Here is a 16,221-nt window from a genome sequence, read left to right on the forward strand (position 1 = left end):
CTGTGTTTATGGAGTCAAACCACAAGCCTGAATTCAATAGAATGCTAAGCCAAACCATGGCTTGGCCTTGGGTAGAGCTGCAGAAGAAGAGGAGGAGGACAATAGCCGTAATCTTCATTCCAGGAACCTACATGTTTGCACTAAGCTATGGTTGGGCTTAGTGTTATGTACAAACTGGGCCAAAGATTGGTTCAAGGTCACCCGATGAGCATCCTCACTAACAAAAATGTGAACCTAGATCTTTCTGAATCCAGCGTATCTACCACGCCAGTGTAAAGTACAGTGGTGCCCCGCAAGACGAATGCCTCGCAAGACAAAAAACCCACTAGACGAAAGGGTTTTCCGTTTTTCGATGCGTTTCGCAAGACGAATTTCCCTATGGGCTTGCTTCGCAAAACGAAAAAGTCTTGCGATTTTTTCCGCTCCCCCCCCCTTTTTCTAAGCCGCTAATAGCCTTTTAGCTGCTAAGCCTTTAATAGCCGCTAAAACGCTAATAGCGCTAAGCCGCTAATAGGGTTGCTTCGCAAGACGAAAAAACTGCTAGACGAAGAGACTCGCAGAACGGTTTTCGTCTTGCGAGGCACCACTGTATGTGTAAAGTCTCTATTCGTTCATGTTGTCTTGAGCTCCTCACCTTTCAGGATACAAATTCATTGGGCTTACACGTATATATATATCAAGTCATCGGGATCCTTCCCACAGGGCACAGCTGATGGTAGATGGTCCTGTGGGTGGAGGGGGCAGTCCAGCTGGAGCAGGATCTAGTTTCTGATGTTTTCTTTGCCAGTCTGGTTCTCTTTTTGCCATCCTTTCCACAGAGTTGTTGGCCATGGGGAGGGAGGGAGCACAGTCCTCCCACAGCAAACTGCTCTACCCTTCTCACCACCTTTCCCACGAAGTAGTTTAGCAGGCCATATGAAGATTTTGGTCTTGGGAAAACATCCTCTCCCCTTACCCCCATTGGCATAATACACTGTTGCATGCCCGTGTGTTATTGGTAAAATCTGGGGTGTATGGGGTATTAGGAGAGGGATGGGACGCAGGTGGCGCTGTGGGTTAAACCACAGAGCCTAGGACTTGCCGATCAGAAGGTCGGCGGTTCGAATCCCCGCGACAGGGTGAGCTCCCGTTGCTCTGTCCCTGCTCCTGCCAACCTAGCAATTCGAAAGCACGGCAGTGCAATTAGATAAATAGGTTACCGCTCCAGCGGGAAGGTAAATGGCATTTCCGTGTGCTGCTCTGGTTCGCCAGAAGCGGCTTAGTCATGCTGGCCACATGACCCGAAAGCTGTACGCCGGCTACCTTGGCCAATAAAGTGAGATGAGCACCGCAACCCCAGAGTCGGCCACGACTGGACCTAATGGTCAGGGGTCCCTTTACCTTTACCTACTGTTGTGATGTACAGGAAGCATTCAGGAGGCAAGCTGGGTTTTCAGTAAGGCTTTATTCAGTTGCAGTCTTGCAGCATTGTAAAGCAGTCTTTCTACATTCAGGATACACAGCATACAGGTGGAATTACATTCGAAGGAGAAGTCGTCACCTCTTCCCACCCCTACCAACTGAAGTGGGACGCCAACCATGCCTCTTTATACTAGCTGGCAATGGAACAATTAGGCAACGCCCCATGTCTCCTGATGCTTAGTCATCACATGCTGCTGAGTCAGCACTCCCAATTAGTTTGATTCCTTGATACCCACAACACTCCAACAGGTACTACTTTTGGTGGGGGGGGCATGTCATGCTGCTACTGGGGTAGTTTGTCTGTCTTTGATCCCTACCCTGTACTCAGCTCTCACCTGTGGCTCCTGGAAGCTGTCAGCATGCAACAGTGGCCACACCCTAGGAAACGGCTTCGACTGGCTGGCTAAACCAGGTGAGGGCAGACAGTGGGTCTCAAACCCTCAGTGAGTTAGGGACTTCCCCTGTATGTGAAGACAGGCTCTGGAAGATTGAGCAGACAAGACCAATAGTGGGTCCAATGATCAAGAAGGCAGTTTCTATATGTGCTGTACAGGGAAGCACATGACGCTCATCAACCTGGAAGGTAGGCCATCTAAGAAAAAGTAAAACTCTGGTCCTAAACCTGCCTTGTAGGGTATCTTTGGGAGAAGAAAAGGTTAAGGAGTAAACAAATCTGGATCAGAGTTCCTAAGATGATGTTGCCTTATACACCTCTTTCTGGCAACTCCTGCAACCAAACATCTCCTTTCCTTTGGACCACATCAGCGAGGCTGAAAGGGGGTCTTGTCATCTGGGCAGCCCAGGAGCTCCATACCCACTGCCCAGGCTGGCACCCCGGGGAGGTCACTTTGGTGCTCTGGACTTCACCCCCGGAGACACACTCCATTGTCTCTTGAGACAGACGGATGCCAACAATCCAGGACCACTTTGCAAATAATGCTTAAAGGCAAAACGGAAGAAAACAAAGTTTCCCACACAAACTACAGCTCTGTTGTTAAGAGTAAAGAAGATGAGCTAGCAAAGAATAAGAAGTTTGTGGTTTTAAGTGGCATGAGAACATTGGCCACAGCATTTTGCTGGTCTCAGCTGCTTCATGGATATAGGAGACTATAAAGAGGTGTTAGGAACCTAGGAAACTGCCATATAATGAGTCAAACAATTGGTCCATCTAGCTCAGTATTGTATACACAGACTGGCTGTGGCTCTCCAGGTTTTCAGGCTTGGTTCTCTCCAGGTCCTGCCTGGGAATTCTAGGTTCAAACCTGGGACTTTCTGCATGCCAAGCAAATGCTCTTCCACTGACACTTGGGCCTTTCATGCAACCATTGGGGGCTGAGCTGCTACAAAGTGCAATGCAGAATGAGATGTGCGAGGTTAGACCGTGGAGACACAGCCATAAATAAAGCTTAGGATGAAAGTACTCCAGATTCTATCATGTTCTTTAAAAAAAAAAAAAAACCTGGAAAATATTGCATAAAAACTAGCAGATTAAAAAAAATGTTCAAAAGGGCTGCCTGAACAATGCAGTTTTAAAAAGAAAGACATTTAAAATACTTCTATTGGCAAGGAGTTCCACAGGGCAGGTTCTACAACAGTATAGGCTCAGTTCCTGTTAAAGGCCAAGTGAACTTCAGGGGCATGGGGGATTAGCAAAAGTGCCCCATCAGAAGATGCCAGAGATTGAGGTGCAGCATAAAGACTCAGATGAATCGAATTTGCTTAGGGCTTTGTAAACTTCCACTAGCTCCTGCTAGCATAGCCAGAGAAGGGAGTAAATATCCACAAAGATTTCTCCAAAGCAACAGCAATACAGTCGTACCTTGGATCCCAAACGCCCTGGAACTTGGATGTTTTGGCTCCCAAATGCCTCAAACCTGGAAGTGATTGTTCCGGTTTGTGAACGTTTGGAACCCGAACATCCAACGGGGCTTCTGAGGCTTCTGATTGTCTGTAGGAGCTTCCTGCAGCCAATCAGAAGCCGCAATTTGGTTTTGGAAGTCGAACGGACTTCCGGAATGGATTTCATTCGACTTCCAAGGTACAACTGTACTTTCTGATCAGAAACAAGACAATACAGGATATGCCTACACCATATGCTTCAAATGCATTACATCACCATATTATTAATATTCTGTTGGGAGCCACCAAGAGTGGCTGGGGAAACCCAGCTAGGTGGGCGGGGTATAATTTATTATCATCATCATCATCACCATTCTCTATCTGAACTAGCCAATTCCTTCCTGTAAAGATACTGTGGAGTCCAATATACCCAGAACCTCAATTTTTGTTCAATCTCAATTTTAAATCTAAAGAAACGCTAAATATAGCTGCTAAAGCAACTTTCCATTGACTTAGTTGAATGGAACACTCCAACTCTATTCCACTTAAGATTCCGAACCTCCAGTTTTCAACTTTCCAATTCTGTACTCATTTCTAAACAACTATTTTGGATTTTGCTTTCTGTGAAAATCCATATACTTCCTCCAGCAATGTAGAAGGCAAAAAGTGGAAGCTTGGTCCTCTCTGGGTATTGGTTTCTATGCATTTTATAAGAGCAACCACTTTAAAAAAAACCAAAAAACCACAAATTTGTATTGACCCTGATGGACTCTTTACATGAACTTCCACCCAAGTATAAGGCTATAAGTATAGGATTATATATTGGGACGCGGGTGGCGCTGTGGGTTAAACCACAAAGCCTAGGACTTGCCAATCAGAAGGTTGGCAGTTCAAATCCCCGCGAAGGGGTGAGCTCCTGTTTCTCGGTCCCTGTCCTGCCAACCTAGCAGTTCAAAAGCACCTCAAAGTGCAAGTAGATAAATAGGTACCACTCCGGCGGGAAGCTAAATGATGTTTCCGTGCGCTGCTCTGGTTCGCCAGAAGCGGCCTAGTCATGCTGGCCACATGACCCGGAAGCTGTACGCCGGCTCCCTCGGCCAGTAAAGCGAGACGAGCACCGCAACCCCAGAGTCGGCCACAACTGGATCTAACAGTCAGGGGTCCCTTTACCTTGCCTATAGGATTATATGTGCTCAGGACTGAAAGACCTCTTCAGGATCAGAAAAGAGAGATCCCAAATCAGGCCATTTGTTAGGAGTGCGAGGTCCAGAATTTGATAGACCCTTGAGCAAAATGTTTTCAATGAGGTTTTCTCCCTCCTTCAGCTGTGCCCCAGTCCTCCTTAGTGCTGCTGGGGGCTTGCTTTGCAGGGAGAATAATGATGGCTTTGGCTAGCCACAGTTAGAAACTGCCTTCTTTCACCAGATCTTGAAGCTGGAAGCCGAAACGTTTTAAGTTCAAAAGTTAGCAAGCCATCATCAATGCATTCATCTTCAGCACAAAGTCTCGGCAATTTGCCTAACCTGCCTGTGAGGTTGAGGGAGAGGGGAAATGAGATCAGATTTCTAGGATCTGACACTTCATATAAGCAAAACCATGCTTCCCTAAGAGTTCATTGTCAGTCCTATTTATCTGGATTTATCCGGGCACCCTCCACAAACCATCCCGATAAAGGAGGCTGCACTCTATTGCTAATAAGATGCAGGGTCTCCCGTTGCATGTGGAGTCTCAGGTTCGCCGTCAGGTGGCATCGACGCTCTGTTGTGTCTGTGATTTAGAACAATGCATGAGCAGTGCAGCAATGTGCCTCACTCGCAAGCTTGCCATGGATGTAAAGGGGCTGTGATTTAGCGCGCGCGCGCACGCACACACACAGAGAGAAAAAGAGCTATACTCCTTCTCTTCCTCAAGCTAGATGCGGCTTCTGATCCAGCTGCGCTGGGCTCGCCATGCAAATCTGGGGTGAGTAATGAAACCGAACCCCCTTGGCTCCGGGAGTGATGCTGTTTCCATGAGCCCATGTGATGCTCCGATAGTACAGCGGCTGCAGCTCTCTCCTTCTCCGGCTCTTCCATAAGCACAGGCTGTCATGGCGACTCCCAACAATGTTACTCCCACCAACTGCAGCTGGTGGCCCATCTCAGCCCTGGAGAACGATGCAGGCAAATCCATGGAGGACGAGACGAACCAGGACCCGGCACACCCTGCCTTCAGATCCAAGGACAGGCTGGTTTTGTACCATTGGACCCAGTCATTCAGCTCACAGAAGGTAAACGCTACGCTGGGCTCGGAAGGGAGGGATTGTGTGACAGCCAGTATTATGGCAAGGCAAATTCCTGGATGTTGCCCTCCTGACAATCATGCGGGCAGCGGGGATGGGGGAGACCAGGTCGCTTTTCCCTGAGGATGCACGAGGGAGCGGTGTGCTCCAGCGGAGGTGTGCTTTGTGTCTGCATTTCTGCGTTTTCCAACAGTATTTGTCTCAAGCAGGGGGAGGGGAGCCCTGGCTGCCTCTGTCTGGTTTGGGGGTCAGATTTGCATGTTGTGTTTGGAGAGGCTTCTTGGTTTCTGTGGGCCAAGGATGGGATGAATGGAGGGAGGGAGAAGCATAGGGAGGGGGGGAAACGAATCCTGGTCATCTGTCTCCTGTAACGATGGAGAGAAGGCATGGAGACATAAATGGATCTGGGTCCTTGTATATGCTCTGTAGGGCTGGACTGGGCATATCGTCTCTGAAGAACCTGTACCAAACAATCCATTTACTTCTGACACTGCAGCACTAGGATTGAAATCCTGGTTCCTGGATTCTTGGAGTCGGTGCACAGATGGAGTCAGCTTTTGTCTTTCAAACTGAGAGCAAGTCGCAGCACCCCCACCCCACCCTCAGAGTCTGCCTGCTCCCTGGGCAGCTCAGGGCAGTAGTGAACAAAGGATGAAACACATCTGACCTTTATCTTTCTTGGGTACACATCCACACACAGCCATTTCCTTCAGCATTCATTATACATGGGGGTTGAATTATGCATGGGGAAGATGATGAATGGGCAGGTTTCCTCAAGGCGTGAGGGCCTCTCTTTTCTCCAGGAGCAGAAAGCTAGGTGGAGCAAGGGCCCAGTACACATGTAATCTCAAAGCAACCCCACACCAATCAACAGGGAATCTGGAACGTTTCGGAAAGGAAGAAATCTATTTCAGCCATCTAAAAAAAAAAAAACACCAGGGAAGAATGGAGGCAAATGCTCTCTTTCTTTTTGGATAGGTGAGTCATACATAAGGTTAGTTGCTCTCCCTGAGAAACAAGCTAACACAGCTCTTCCCCTTTTATTTTATCTCCTGGTAACACCCCCATTCAGGGACTTACTTTGTGCCTTTGTCTCTCTGCTTGGGCAAGGAAACAGTTAAACAGCTACACATACATGCTTTTCTACAACTAATCCAGTGCTAGCCCCACCTCTGCCATAATTGATGGGACTCCACGGGGCAGCAGAATGAACCCTTAAAGTGACAGCACACAAATGTGCCATTCCTATCTAAGTCCCCCCACCTTGGTGTTGTGGTTGTTTAGTTGATTGCAGAGAAGGAAGGGTTCCCACTATTCCCAGGTATGTGCCTGCTTCCTGGTGAAATCTGGAGTTGCAAGGGCATAAACAGAGCATATGAGGAAGGCTCAGTGTGGCAAAGGGTAGAAGGAAAAATAATTCAAGGTGTGTTTAAGAGCAGAACACCCTCATTCTAATAGTTTTATTCCTCCAGCACAAGGTTGGGGAACTCATGCCTGCTTCATGATGATGTTGGACACCAACTCCCATCAACCCCAGCCAGCAAAGTCAATGGTCAAGGATGATGGGAGTTATAGTCCAGCAACATCTGACCACAGGTTCCTCATCCCTGCTGTAGAAGCAATTAGAATTCAGCCTCCATGCATGTACAAAAAAGCTCCACCCCCTATATTACTGTATATCAGAAAAGGGATCAAAACTCAAATCCTCATGAATTCAGAACATTTTAGGATTTAATTCCCCTTTCCCTTTGTTACCCAAAGGGGCTGGTGCCTGCGAAAGCAGTGCATGTACAGGGCTGAGATGCCACAGTGGATCAGAGTGTCACTAAGGGAGTGACTTGTAGCTTTTCTTCCTTTTCTTTCAGTACCATGGCCAGAGCATACAACGAATATGACAATTTTCTCTCAACAAATAGAGGAGAGAAAAAACACTGCAAACTAAGGAGTCAATTCCACTTCTTGTATAAACCAAAAACACCAGAGATAAATGGTCTTGCAGGCTCTAAAACAAAGCTCTGGACCTTTTTTCTTATACTCCATAAATTATATACGGGACATCTGGAATTCTGCCCTAAATTCTGCAATCATAAAGTACAACTTCTGTGAGAGGAATAAAATATTCAAATGAAAATTTGCTTCCATAACATTAATCATAGTCTTTTTTGCTATCTCTGTAAATGCAATATCCATTTTTTAAAAATATTATTTTCCTACCTGGCATAAAACATGTCTAGGAAAGATAGAATGCTACAACTTATAAACCATATCTGGGGGGGGGGGGGGAAGAGCTAGAAGACAAAAGAAAGAAACGACTGAAAGCTGTGACAGCTAAAGAGGGCCAAAACTGAGGGCCCAACTGAGCAGAAATGAGCAACACAGTTTTGGGTTTCTCAAGAGAACTAGAACCTTTATTTTTAAAAAGGAAGTGTGTGATACTCAGGGTTATAAATTTCACATTAATGACATGTTTCACATTCCCTAGTCAATTCATTAACAGTGATGTGAATTTTTTAAAGTCTGAAATTTAGGCTTTTTGCAAAATCTTGCCCATTCCTGATTTTCATTTCCTAATTTTCTTTAAGAAATTTCAGCTAGGTTGAACAAATAAGTATGAAGATGTAGTCCCAGGGGAAGTTGTTTTGGCTGAAAATGTTTGGCATTCTGATTCACAGAAAAATGCACATGGGCCAAAATTGGAGGCCACATTCAATAAATAAAACTTCCTCCACCATTTATTTCCCACCTTCAAACAAAACTTCCTCCATTCAGTAATTACAACACCAAAGTATATGTAGAAATCTATTTACTCCTGAAAGGATTGTGAAGGAAATGCTCCATTGTGTGTGTGCATACCCACCTTAGAATCATAGAATCATAGAGTTGGAAGAGACCACAAGGGCCATTGAGTCCAACCCCCTGCCAAGCAGGAAACACCATCAGAGCACTCCTGACATATGGTTGTCAAGCCTCTGCTTAAAGACCTCCAAAGAAGGAGACTCCACCACACTCCTTGGCAGCAAATCCCACTGTCGAACAGCTCTTACTGTCAGGAAGTTCTTCTAATGTTTAGGTGGAATCTTCTTTCTTGTAGTTTGGATCCATTGCTCCGTGTCCGCTTCTCTGGAGCAGCAGAAAACAACTCCTTGGGCCAGTCACACTTCTGTGAAGTCTCCCAGCCCCACTCACCTCACAGAGTGTTTGTTGTGGGGGAGGAAGGGAAAGGAGAATGTTAGCCGCTTTGAGACTCCTGAAGGGGAGTGAAAGGCGGGATATCAAATCCAAACTCTTCTTCTTCTTCTTCTTCTTTCTCCCTCCTCTATGTGACATCCTTTTATATATTTGAACATGGCTATCATATCACCCCTTAACCTCCTCTTCTCCAGGCTAAACATGCCCAGCTCCCTTAGCCGTTCCTCATAAGCAGTGGCGTAGCGTGGGTTATCAGCACCCGGGGCAAGGCAAGTAATTTGTGCCCCCTAACCCGTGGATTTGCGCCCCCTAACCCGTGGATTTGCGCACCCTAACCCTAACCCCCAGATGTTGCGCCCGGTGCGGCCGGCCCCCCCTGCACCCCCATGCTACGCCACTGCTCATAAGGCATCGTTTCCAGGCCTTTGACCATTTTGGTTGCCCTCCTCTGGACACGTTCCAGTTTGTCAGTGTCCTTCTTGAATTGTGGTGCCCAGAACTGGACACAGTACTCCAGGTGAGGTCTGACCAGAGCAGAATACAGTGGCACTATTACTTCCCTTGATCTAGATGCTATACTCCTGTTGATGCAGCCCAGAATTGCATTGGCTTTTTTAGCTGCCGCGTCACACTGTTGGCTCATGTCAAGTTTGTGGTCAACCAAGACTCCGAGATCCTTTTCACATGTACTGCTCTCAAGCCAGGTGTCCCCCATCTTGTATTTGTGCCTCTCATTTTTTTTGCCCAAGTGCAATACTTTACATTTCTCCCTGTTAAAATTCATCTTGTTTGTTTTGGCCCAGTTCTCTAATCTGTCAAGGTCGTTTTGAAGTGTGATCCTGTCCTCTGGGGTGTTAGCCACCCCTCCCAGTTTGGTGTCATCTGCAAATTTGATCAGGATGCCCTTGAGTCCATCATTCAAGTCGTTGATAAAGATGTTGAATAAGTCCGGGCCCAAGACAGAACCCTGTGGCACCCCACTAGTCACTCTTCTCCAGGATGAAGAGGAACCATTGATGAGCACCCTTTGGGTTCGGTCAGTCAGCCAGTTACAAATCCACTGAGTGGTAGCATAGTCAAGATCGCATTTTACCAGCTTCTTTACAAGAATATCAATACCTTAATTTGGGCAGGTTAGTGCTAGGCCCTCAGCTTCTGGGATGCTACCCCTACTTTCAAGTCACAACCGCTTCTCTCTCTTGAGTTTCAGACCAGAAGAGTTTTGGTCCTTCTTAGGTGTCTTCTCTGGTGATACCTTCCCTTTCATTGGAAGCTAATAGGTAATAAAGAGAGGTTGGCTGTTACCAGTCATTCCGCGAGTCTGTGGCAGTGTTACTGTGATGTTACCTGAGCATAAAGGACGGTTCCAGAGTCCTGGGAAGAAGGAGGATTGAAACTGGGAGTGGGGAAAAGATGGAATCAGGGCCTACATGTCATGATAGATGTGAGGACAATTGTAGCCCTGTATGTATGGGAAGGAAGCCAGAGGGAAGGACACTTGCTCATTTGACCCATGGGCTGGACGGTCCCCACTCTTGATGTAGGCTGGTCGTTGTTTTTGAACCATTTCCAGGCAGATGCTTCCGAGAAGTCTGCAAGCAGGAAATGAAGGCCATAGTTTTCCTCCATTGTACGGCACCTAGCAGCTGGTATGCAGAGAAGTCCATTTAAGACAGGCTTCACTCACTTAGTGTAGGGTCGCCATATTTCAAAAAGTGAAAATCTGGTTTTGTCCAACATTGTTGCAAAACTAATAATAATAATAATAATAATAATAATAATAATAATAATAAATGAAGTTTTAAGGAAATTCACCAAAATCTACACTTCCGATATGTGCTGCCTAACATCCGGATCTTCCCAGACATTTAAGCAATTTCCGTCCAGACACAGTTTCCAGTGGCTGAATCCTGGTTATGTCCAGGAAATTCCAGACATATGGCAGCCCTACCTAGTGCCCTCCAGCTACTTTGCACTACAACTCCCACCAACCTTGGCCAGCACAGCCATGTAGTCCAAAATAACTGAAGACCATCAAGCTGGCAACAGCTAATTTAAGCTGTTGTGGCTAATAACCTTCTTTGTGAATTTGTTTGCTCCCCTTTCAAAATCTTCTAAAGCTAGCAGCTATCACCACACCTTGCATCACCCCACAGAAGTTTTTTTTGGGGGGGTGTCCTGGAGAGGTCCTTCTCTGTGGCAACCCCTAAATTGTGGAATTCCCTCATTACAGAGGTGTGTCTGATTTGTTCACTATACTGCTTTCAGTGAATACTGAATACACCCCTCTTTACCCTGGCCTTTGACAACTGAGATGTGTGTTTTCAGGGCCCACCCTATTCCTGATTTAACTTAATTCTAAATTTTAAATTGTTGTAACCCACCCTGGGACCTGTTGGTGAAGGGCTGGTGGTGGTGGTTGTTGCTGTTGTTGTCATTATTCCATAATTTAATGTTATACTGTGTGAAGAATCCCTTTCTTTTGACTGTCCTAAATCTACTGCCAGTATTGTTAAAAGGAATGACCAGGCCTTTGATTGGGAAGCACCTCAGCTGATGGTGGGATCAGCATAAACCTTTTCATGAGTTCTGTTGACTTCCATTTGTGGCTGTGAAGTTCACAGCTCATTGACTGGATGTGGATAAAACAAGCATGCATATTGGATATAAGTGTCACTTTTTGGGGGCAATTGCCACCTCTTTGTTTAATTAGTTTGTTTGCCTTGTTTACATTTCATTATAATCTAAATTGACAGCCCCATGTATAAATTAAATGCTAATCTCATATGGCTAATTTTGTTTTAGGGGTTCTCTTGTAAACATATTTATTATTTCGTTTTAGCAGGCTGGAATTTTAAGAACATAATGTGATATTAAGAGTTGCTTGTTAGCCTCCTGCACAATGCGTGCTGTTTTTAACTCTTTAGATGGAGCTCCTGAATCTATGTTCAGAAGCTTAGAAACAATGCCTCTCACAGAGTTGCAGTCACTGGAATTTCATTCCGTCTCAGGAGACTGTTTCACATGTTTGAAGTGTAATTTCTATTTTGGCCTGTATTTATTAACAACTATTTCTATCCTGCTTTCCAGGATAGACGGCGGCGGCACGTCCCATTTCATCGCTTGAGGCGAAACGAGAAGTGCTGTCCTGTCTGCCACAGCTACCTGCCCTACCACCTCTGCCACAGCAGCGTCAGTGCCAATTTTGGGCAAGATCACACCCATTTCAGGCGAGATCTCATACACTCTGCAAGTTCTTGTGCAAGTTCGGCAAGATCTTGTTCGAAATCAGCGCTGAGGTGGCCAGAGGTGGTGGGTGGTGCAGGTGACAACAGCAATGACAGGGCAAGCGCTTCCCATTTCACCTCAAGTGGTGCCACCTCAGGGTCTTCTGACACCTGAGGCGGTGGCCTCACCCTGCCTAACGACCGCGTAGGCCCTGAGGATAGGACTAGTTCTAAGGTGGAGAAGTAACATTGACTTACATATTTTTAAAATGTGCACGGATCCTTCTCACAGGGGTGCAGTGGATCCTGGTCAATAAGGGCAATTGGGGCACAGACTTCAGTCAGTCCCCACCTGCCTGCTTTCTTTATTCCCAGGGGGTGGCACTGCCTTTCATTGGCTCTGCCTCCACTTACTGTTGGTCTCCTTGCCTTCTACCTTACCAGTCCCAATGGACACCAACAGCCATTGCAGGAGTGGGGAGAGAAGACTGGCCTGAGAAGGCCTTGAAGTGGTTTTTGCTTGCCTGCCTCCTATTCCAAGAATGCTTCCCACAGGACAGTTGAGTGGAAGATTACGAGTCATGGCGGTAGGAAGAGTGTGTGCATGAATTGAACAGTGGTTAGTCTTTTTTATTTATTTTTTATTTGGTTGCAATTTTGTTAATGTTAAGATTGTTTTCTACATCATTACTGTTGTAGTACTTAGTGAATCCTATGACTTTTGTTGTAATTGTGCTGTGTAGCTTATTTTTGCAGTTGTTTTCTTAACAGTGTTTTATAGATTGTAATGATTTTACTGATGGCTTGGTAATTATTCTATCAGGTTTATGTTGTATTTGCGATGCTCTGTTATTGTTATTTATTGTTTGTAAGCCACTTTGCGGTTCATGTGGATGAAATGCGGCATAGAAATATTAGCAATCAATCATTCGCATGAGGAGGAGCAGGAAATGGAAAATCTAACTGGAGCTGGCCCTAATGTGGTCATCATCACCTGTCTCCTACTTTCTCCTCATGCAGTACTGTTGTGGTGTTTTCATAGCAGCTGTGAAAAAGGAAAATTTCATGCTGGGGATCATTAGGAAAGGAACTGAAAATAAAACTGCTGATGACATAATGTCTTCCACAGCCTAGCATATGTCCTGGGATGGACTCAGCTGCGACTAACCCAGGGCACAGTGAAATGCTGGCTTGAATCAAAGAATATGTCTGTCACATGCATTGCAACATTCTTTTCATTTTCTCCATCATGCAAGTTTAGGGGACGGTGGCACAAGCTGGAGAGGACTTCCTGCCTCATTATCTTCTCCGGTGGGGGGCAGCTTATAAGAATATTAGGGAGGTGAGGCATCCAGACTCTTCATGTCCCCTGTTACTTCAGGGACATGACAAGACCTGGATTATGATATGAGCCTGATCTTAAAGTAATCTAATTCAAGACCAAGGCCAGATTAGCCTTTATTAAGTGGGCCTATTCTAAATAGAACCCAGGGAGCCTTGCTTATCACTACTCCAGAGTCAGTTGCCTCCTCACCTACATTCAGTTATTCTCTTTTATTTTGATTCTCACTTTGGTCACATCCAAACCATACATTTAAAGCACATGAGAATCCTGGGGAACTTTGTTCATTAAGGGTGCTGGGAATTGCACCTCTGTATCCTGCCCCTTCAAAACTACAGCTCTCAGGATTCTTAGAGAGAAGCCACATGCTTTAAATGTGTGGTGTGCAGATGTGACCTTTATTTGTTCTCATCCAGTCCATCACTAGACACTGGTTTAGCATTTCATCCAATTCAGATGAAAAGGAGAAGCAGAGCTGGGTGTCATAATATGCCACTTGAAATCCTGTGACTACATTGAAGTAGGTGTTTTGAACAGCACAAAGGGCAAGATAGAACCCATCATGAGGTGGAGCAGAGGCCCTCAAGTTTCCAGCACCTTCTGTGCACTGCCTACCTGGTAGGAACAGAATCACCACAAATGCAGTGCCTCTAGCTGACAGACAGATTTATGTTGCAGCTGTTGACAGTTGGAGTGCATTGTGATTTATGTACCATTCTTGTGCTCTGTAATATCCGAGTTGTAACTTAATACCATGGTAGATCCCTGGGACTGAAGAAGCCTGAGGGGAGGTCATGCTCTGATCTCTGCTGCCAGCCAAGAGGCCTAGGGCTGCACCTTTTGCCTCTCAGCAACAACATCCTGGCAAGAGGGAGACCAACATCACCCTTCCTGTTTCAGTAAAAGAGCAGCTGCTACAATGCTTGCTTTCTGCTTTCCTTTTGTATTAGATTGTAAGCTTGCGGGTTAACCTTATAATAGATACACAGAACTTAGAAAATTTGTGGTGTTCAATAAGAACAACAACAATAACAGTAGTAGAAGTAGTAGTAGTGAGGGCCGGCCCACCAATGAGGAAAGATAAGGTGATCGCCTCAGGTGGCAGGACCCACAGGGGTGGCAAACCCAGCCTCCAAGGGATGCATCACCCACTGCTGCCACCACAGTGTCAGCAGCAGCTACAGCATAGTCCTTGAAGGCCAGATCTGCAGCCTCCTCGACAGCCTACCACCTAAACCTGCCACCACGGCAGTCTCTCAGTGAACAGAGGCATTGCTGGTGTCCTCCCCCACCCCCCACCCCGTTCCTGATGTTGATCTTTATTTCCCCACTCCATTCCTGATGCAGAACGTCACTGTCCTCTTCTTCCCTGGCAGGATACACATTTAGTGGTTCTCCTCAGGTGCCAAAATGCCTTGGGCCAGCCCTGGTAATAGCAGTACTGATGCTATTTGTATTTGTGCTGTAGGATTTTATTTTATTTTTTTAATGTTAGTAGTGTGTCTCTTGATTTCCTGTGTCTTAAAAGGCACCCAATATAGACAGATGAGAACTACAGTGGTACCTCGAGTTAAGTACTTAATTTGTTCTGGAGGTCCGTTCTTAACCTGAAACTGTTCTTAACCTGAAGCACCACTTTAGCTAATGGGGCCTCCTGCTGCTGCCGTGCCGCCGGAGCCCAATTTCTGTTCTTATCCTGAAGCAAAGTTCTTAACCTGAAGCACTATTTCTGGGTTAGTGGAGTGTGTAACCTGAAGCATATGTAACCTGAAGCGTATGTAACCCGAGGTACCACTGTACTGATACAAAATGGGGGAGGTTATACTGAATAAATGCCCCTACCCAATAGAAGGTCTCATTGGAGCCCGATGGTGTAAGGGGTGTGTGTTCACACTCCCCAACTGACTGCTTTATGAAGTCCAGTTCCAATGTATGCCTTTTCCATATCTGTAGGGCTTTTGAGCCTTCATACTCAGAAGAAGTAGATTTCTTTCCCTCCCCATCCATTTGACTGGCTCCCCGCCCCCCCCCCAGGGCTATCAATAACATATTAACAGGCAAATTGTGTCGTGAAGCTGTGAGGTGACTCCACAGTTAGTTTCAGCCTTATAATATATGAGTGATAGCTTTTGTGGCTCACGCATCCTCCAGCTGTGCTTCTGCAGCACAGTTGAAGTGCCAGAGCGTGAGACACGTGTGTTTTCCCCAGGGAGATACAAATTGCCCACAGGAGGAGGAAAATCTCCCCATGATAATTACCTGCTTTTCTCAGCGTATCAAATGAGATGCGTACATGAAATGAGAATCACATTTCTGCTTCCTATCTGAACTGGCCCTTCCTTACATATCTTGGAGGGTTTAAGTCCTCTCTCAGGCCTGAAAGGGGCTTCCTCTTGACTGGCGTTAACACATCAGCATTTTCAAAGTGTAGAGTGAGCAAGAGGAAACATGATAGAGGTATATAAAATTTTGCACAGTGTGGAGAAAGTGGATAGAAGGAAGTTTTTCTCCATTTCTTGTAGCACTAGAACTCATCCAGTGAAGCTAAATGTTTGAAGATTCAGAAAAGACAAAATATAGTCAGCCTGTGTTTTGATGAGCTTTCCCTCCAGAATAAATGGGAAAGCCAATACAGTGGTACCTCAGGTTAAGTACTTAATTCGTTCCAGAGGTCCGTTTTTAACCTGAAACTGTTCTTAACCTGAAGCACCACTTTAGCTAATGGGGCCTCCTGCTGCCGCTGTGCCACCGCTGCACGATTTCTGTTCTCATCCTGAAGCAAAGTTCTTAACCCGAGGTACTATTTCTGGGTTAGCGGAGACTGTAACCTGAAGCGTATGTAACCTGAAGCGTATGTAACCCGAGGTACCACTGTATTACGC

The 16,221-nt window shown here is 45.9% G+C and overlaps 1 protein-coding gene and 1 long non-coding RNA gene across 2 annotated transcripts in view; one reads left to right on the forward strand and one right to left on the reverse strand.

The window, feature by feature from the left end:
- Positions 1-5,075: 5,075 nt before the first annotated feature.
- The window catches only part of GDAP1L1 (ganglioside induced differentiation associated protein 1 like 1), a 46,892-nt gene continuing 35,746 nt past the window's right edge, over positions 5,076-16,221 (forward strand). Inside the window, exon 1 of the mRNA XM_081196576.1 lies at positions 5,076-5,569. Within this exon, the coding sequence (XP_081052702.1) occupies positions 5,390-5,569 (180 nt within the window). The 5' untranslated portion in view covers positions 5,076-5,389. The remainder of the gene's footprint in view (positions 5,570-16,221) is intronic.
- Positions 13,006-15,735, reverse strand: LOC308588450. The gene is made up of 3 exons (XR_014008776.1): positions 15,599-15,735; positions 14,053-14,200; positions 13,006-13,042 (listed from the first exon to the last, which is right to left on the reverse strand). It is a non-coding gene; the product is annotated as an uncharacterized lncRNA (long non-coding RNA).

Source organism: Podarcis bocagei, assembly GCF_964188305.1.
Source record: "Podarcis bocagei genome assembly, chromosome: 5".
NCBI classification, from domain to species: domain Eukaryota; kingdom Metazoa; phylum Chordata; class Lepidosauria; order Squamata; family Lacertidae; genus Podarcis; species Podarcis bocagei.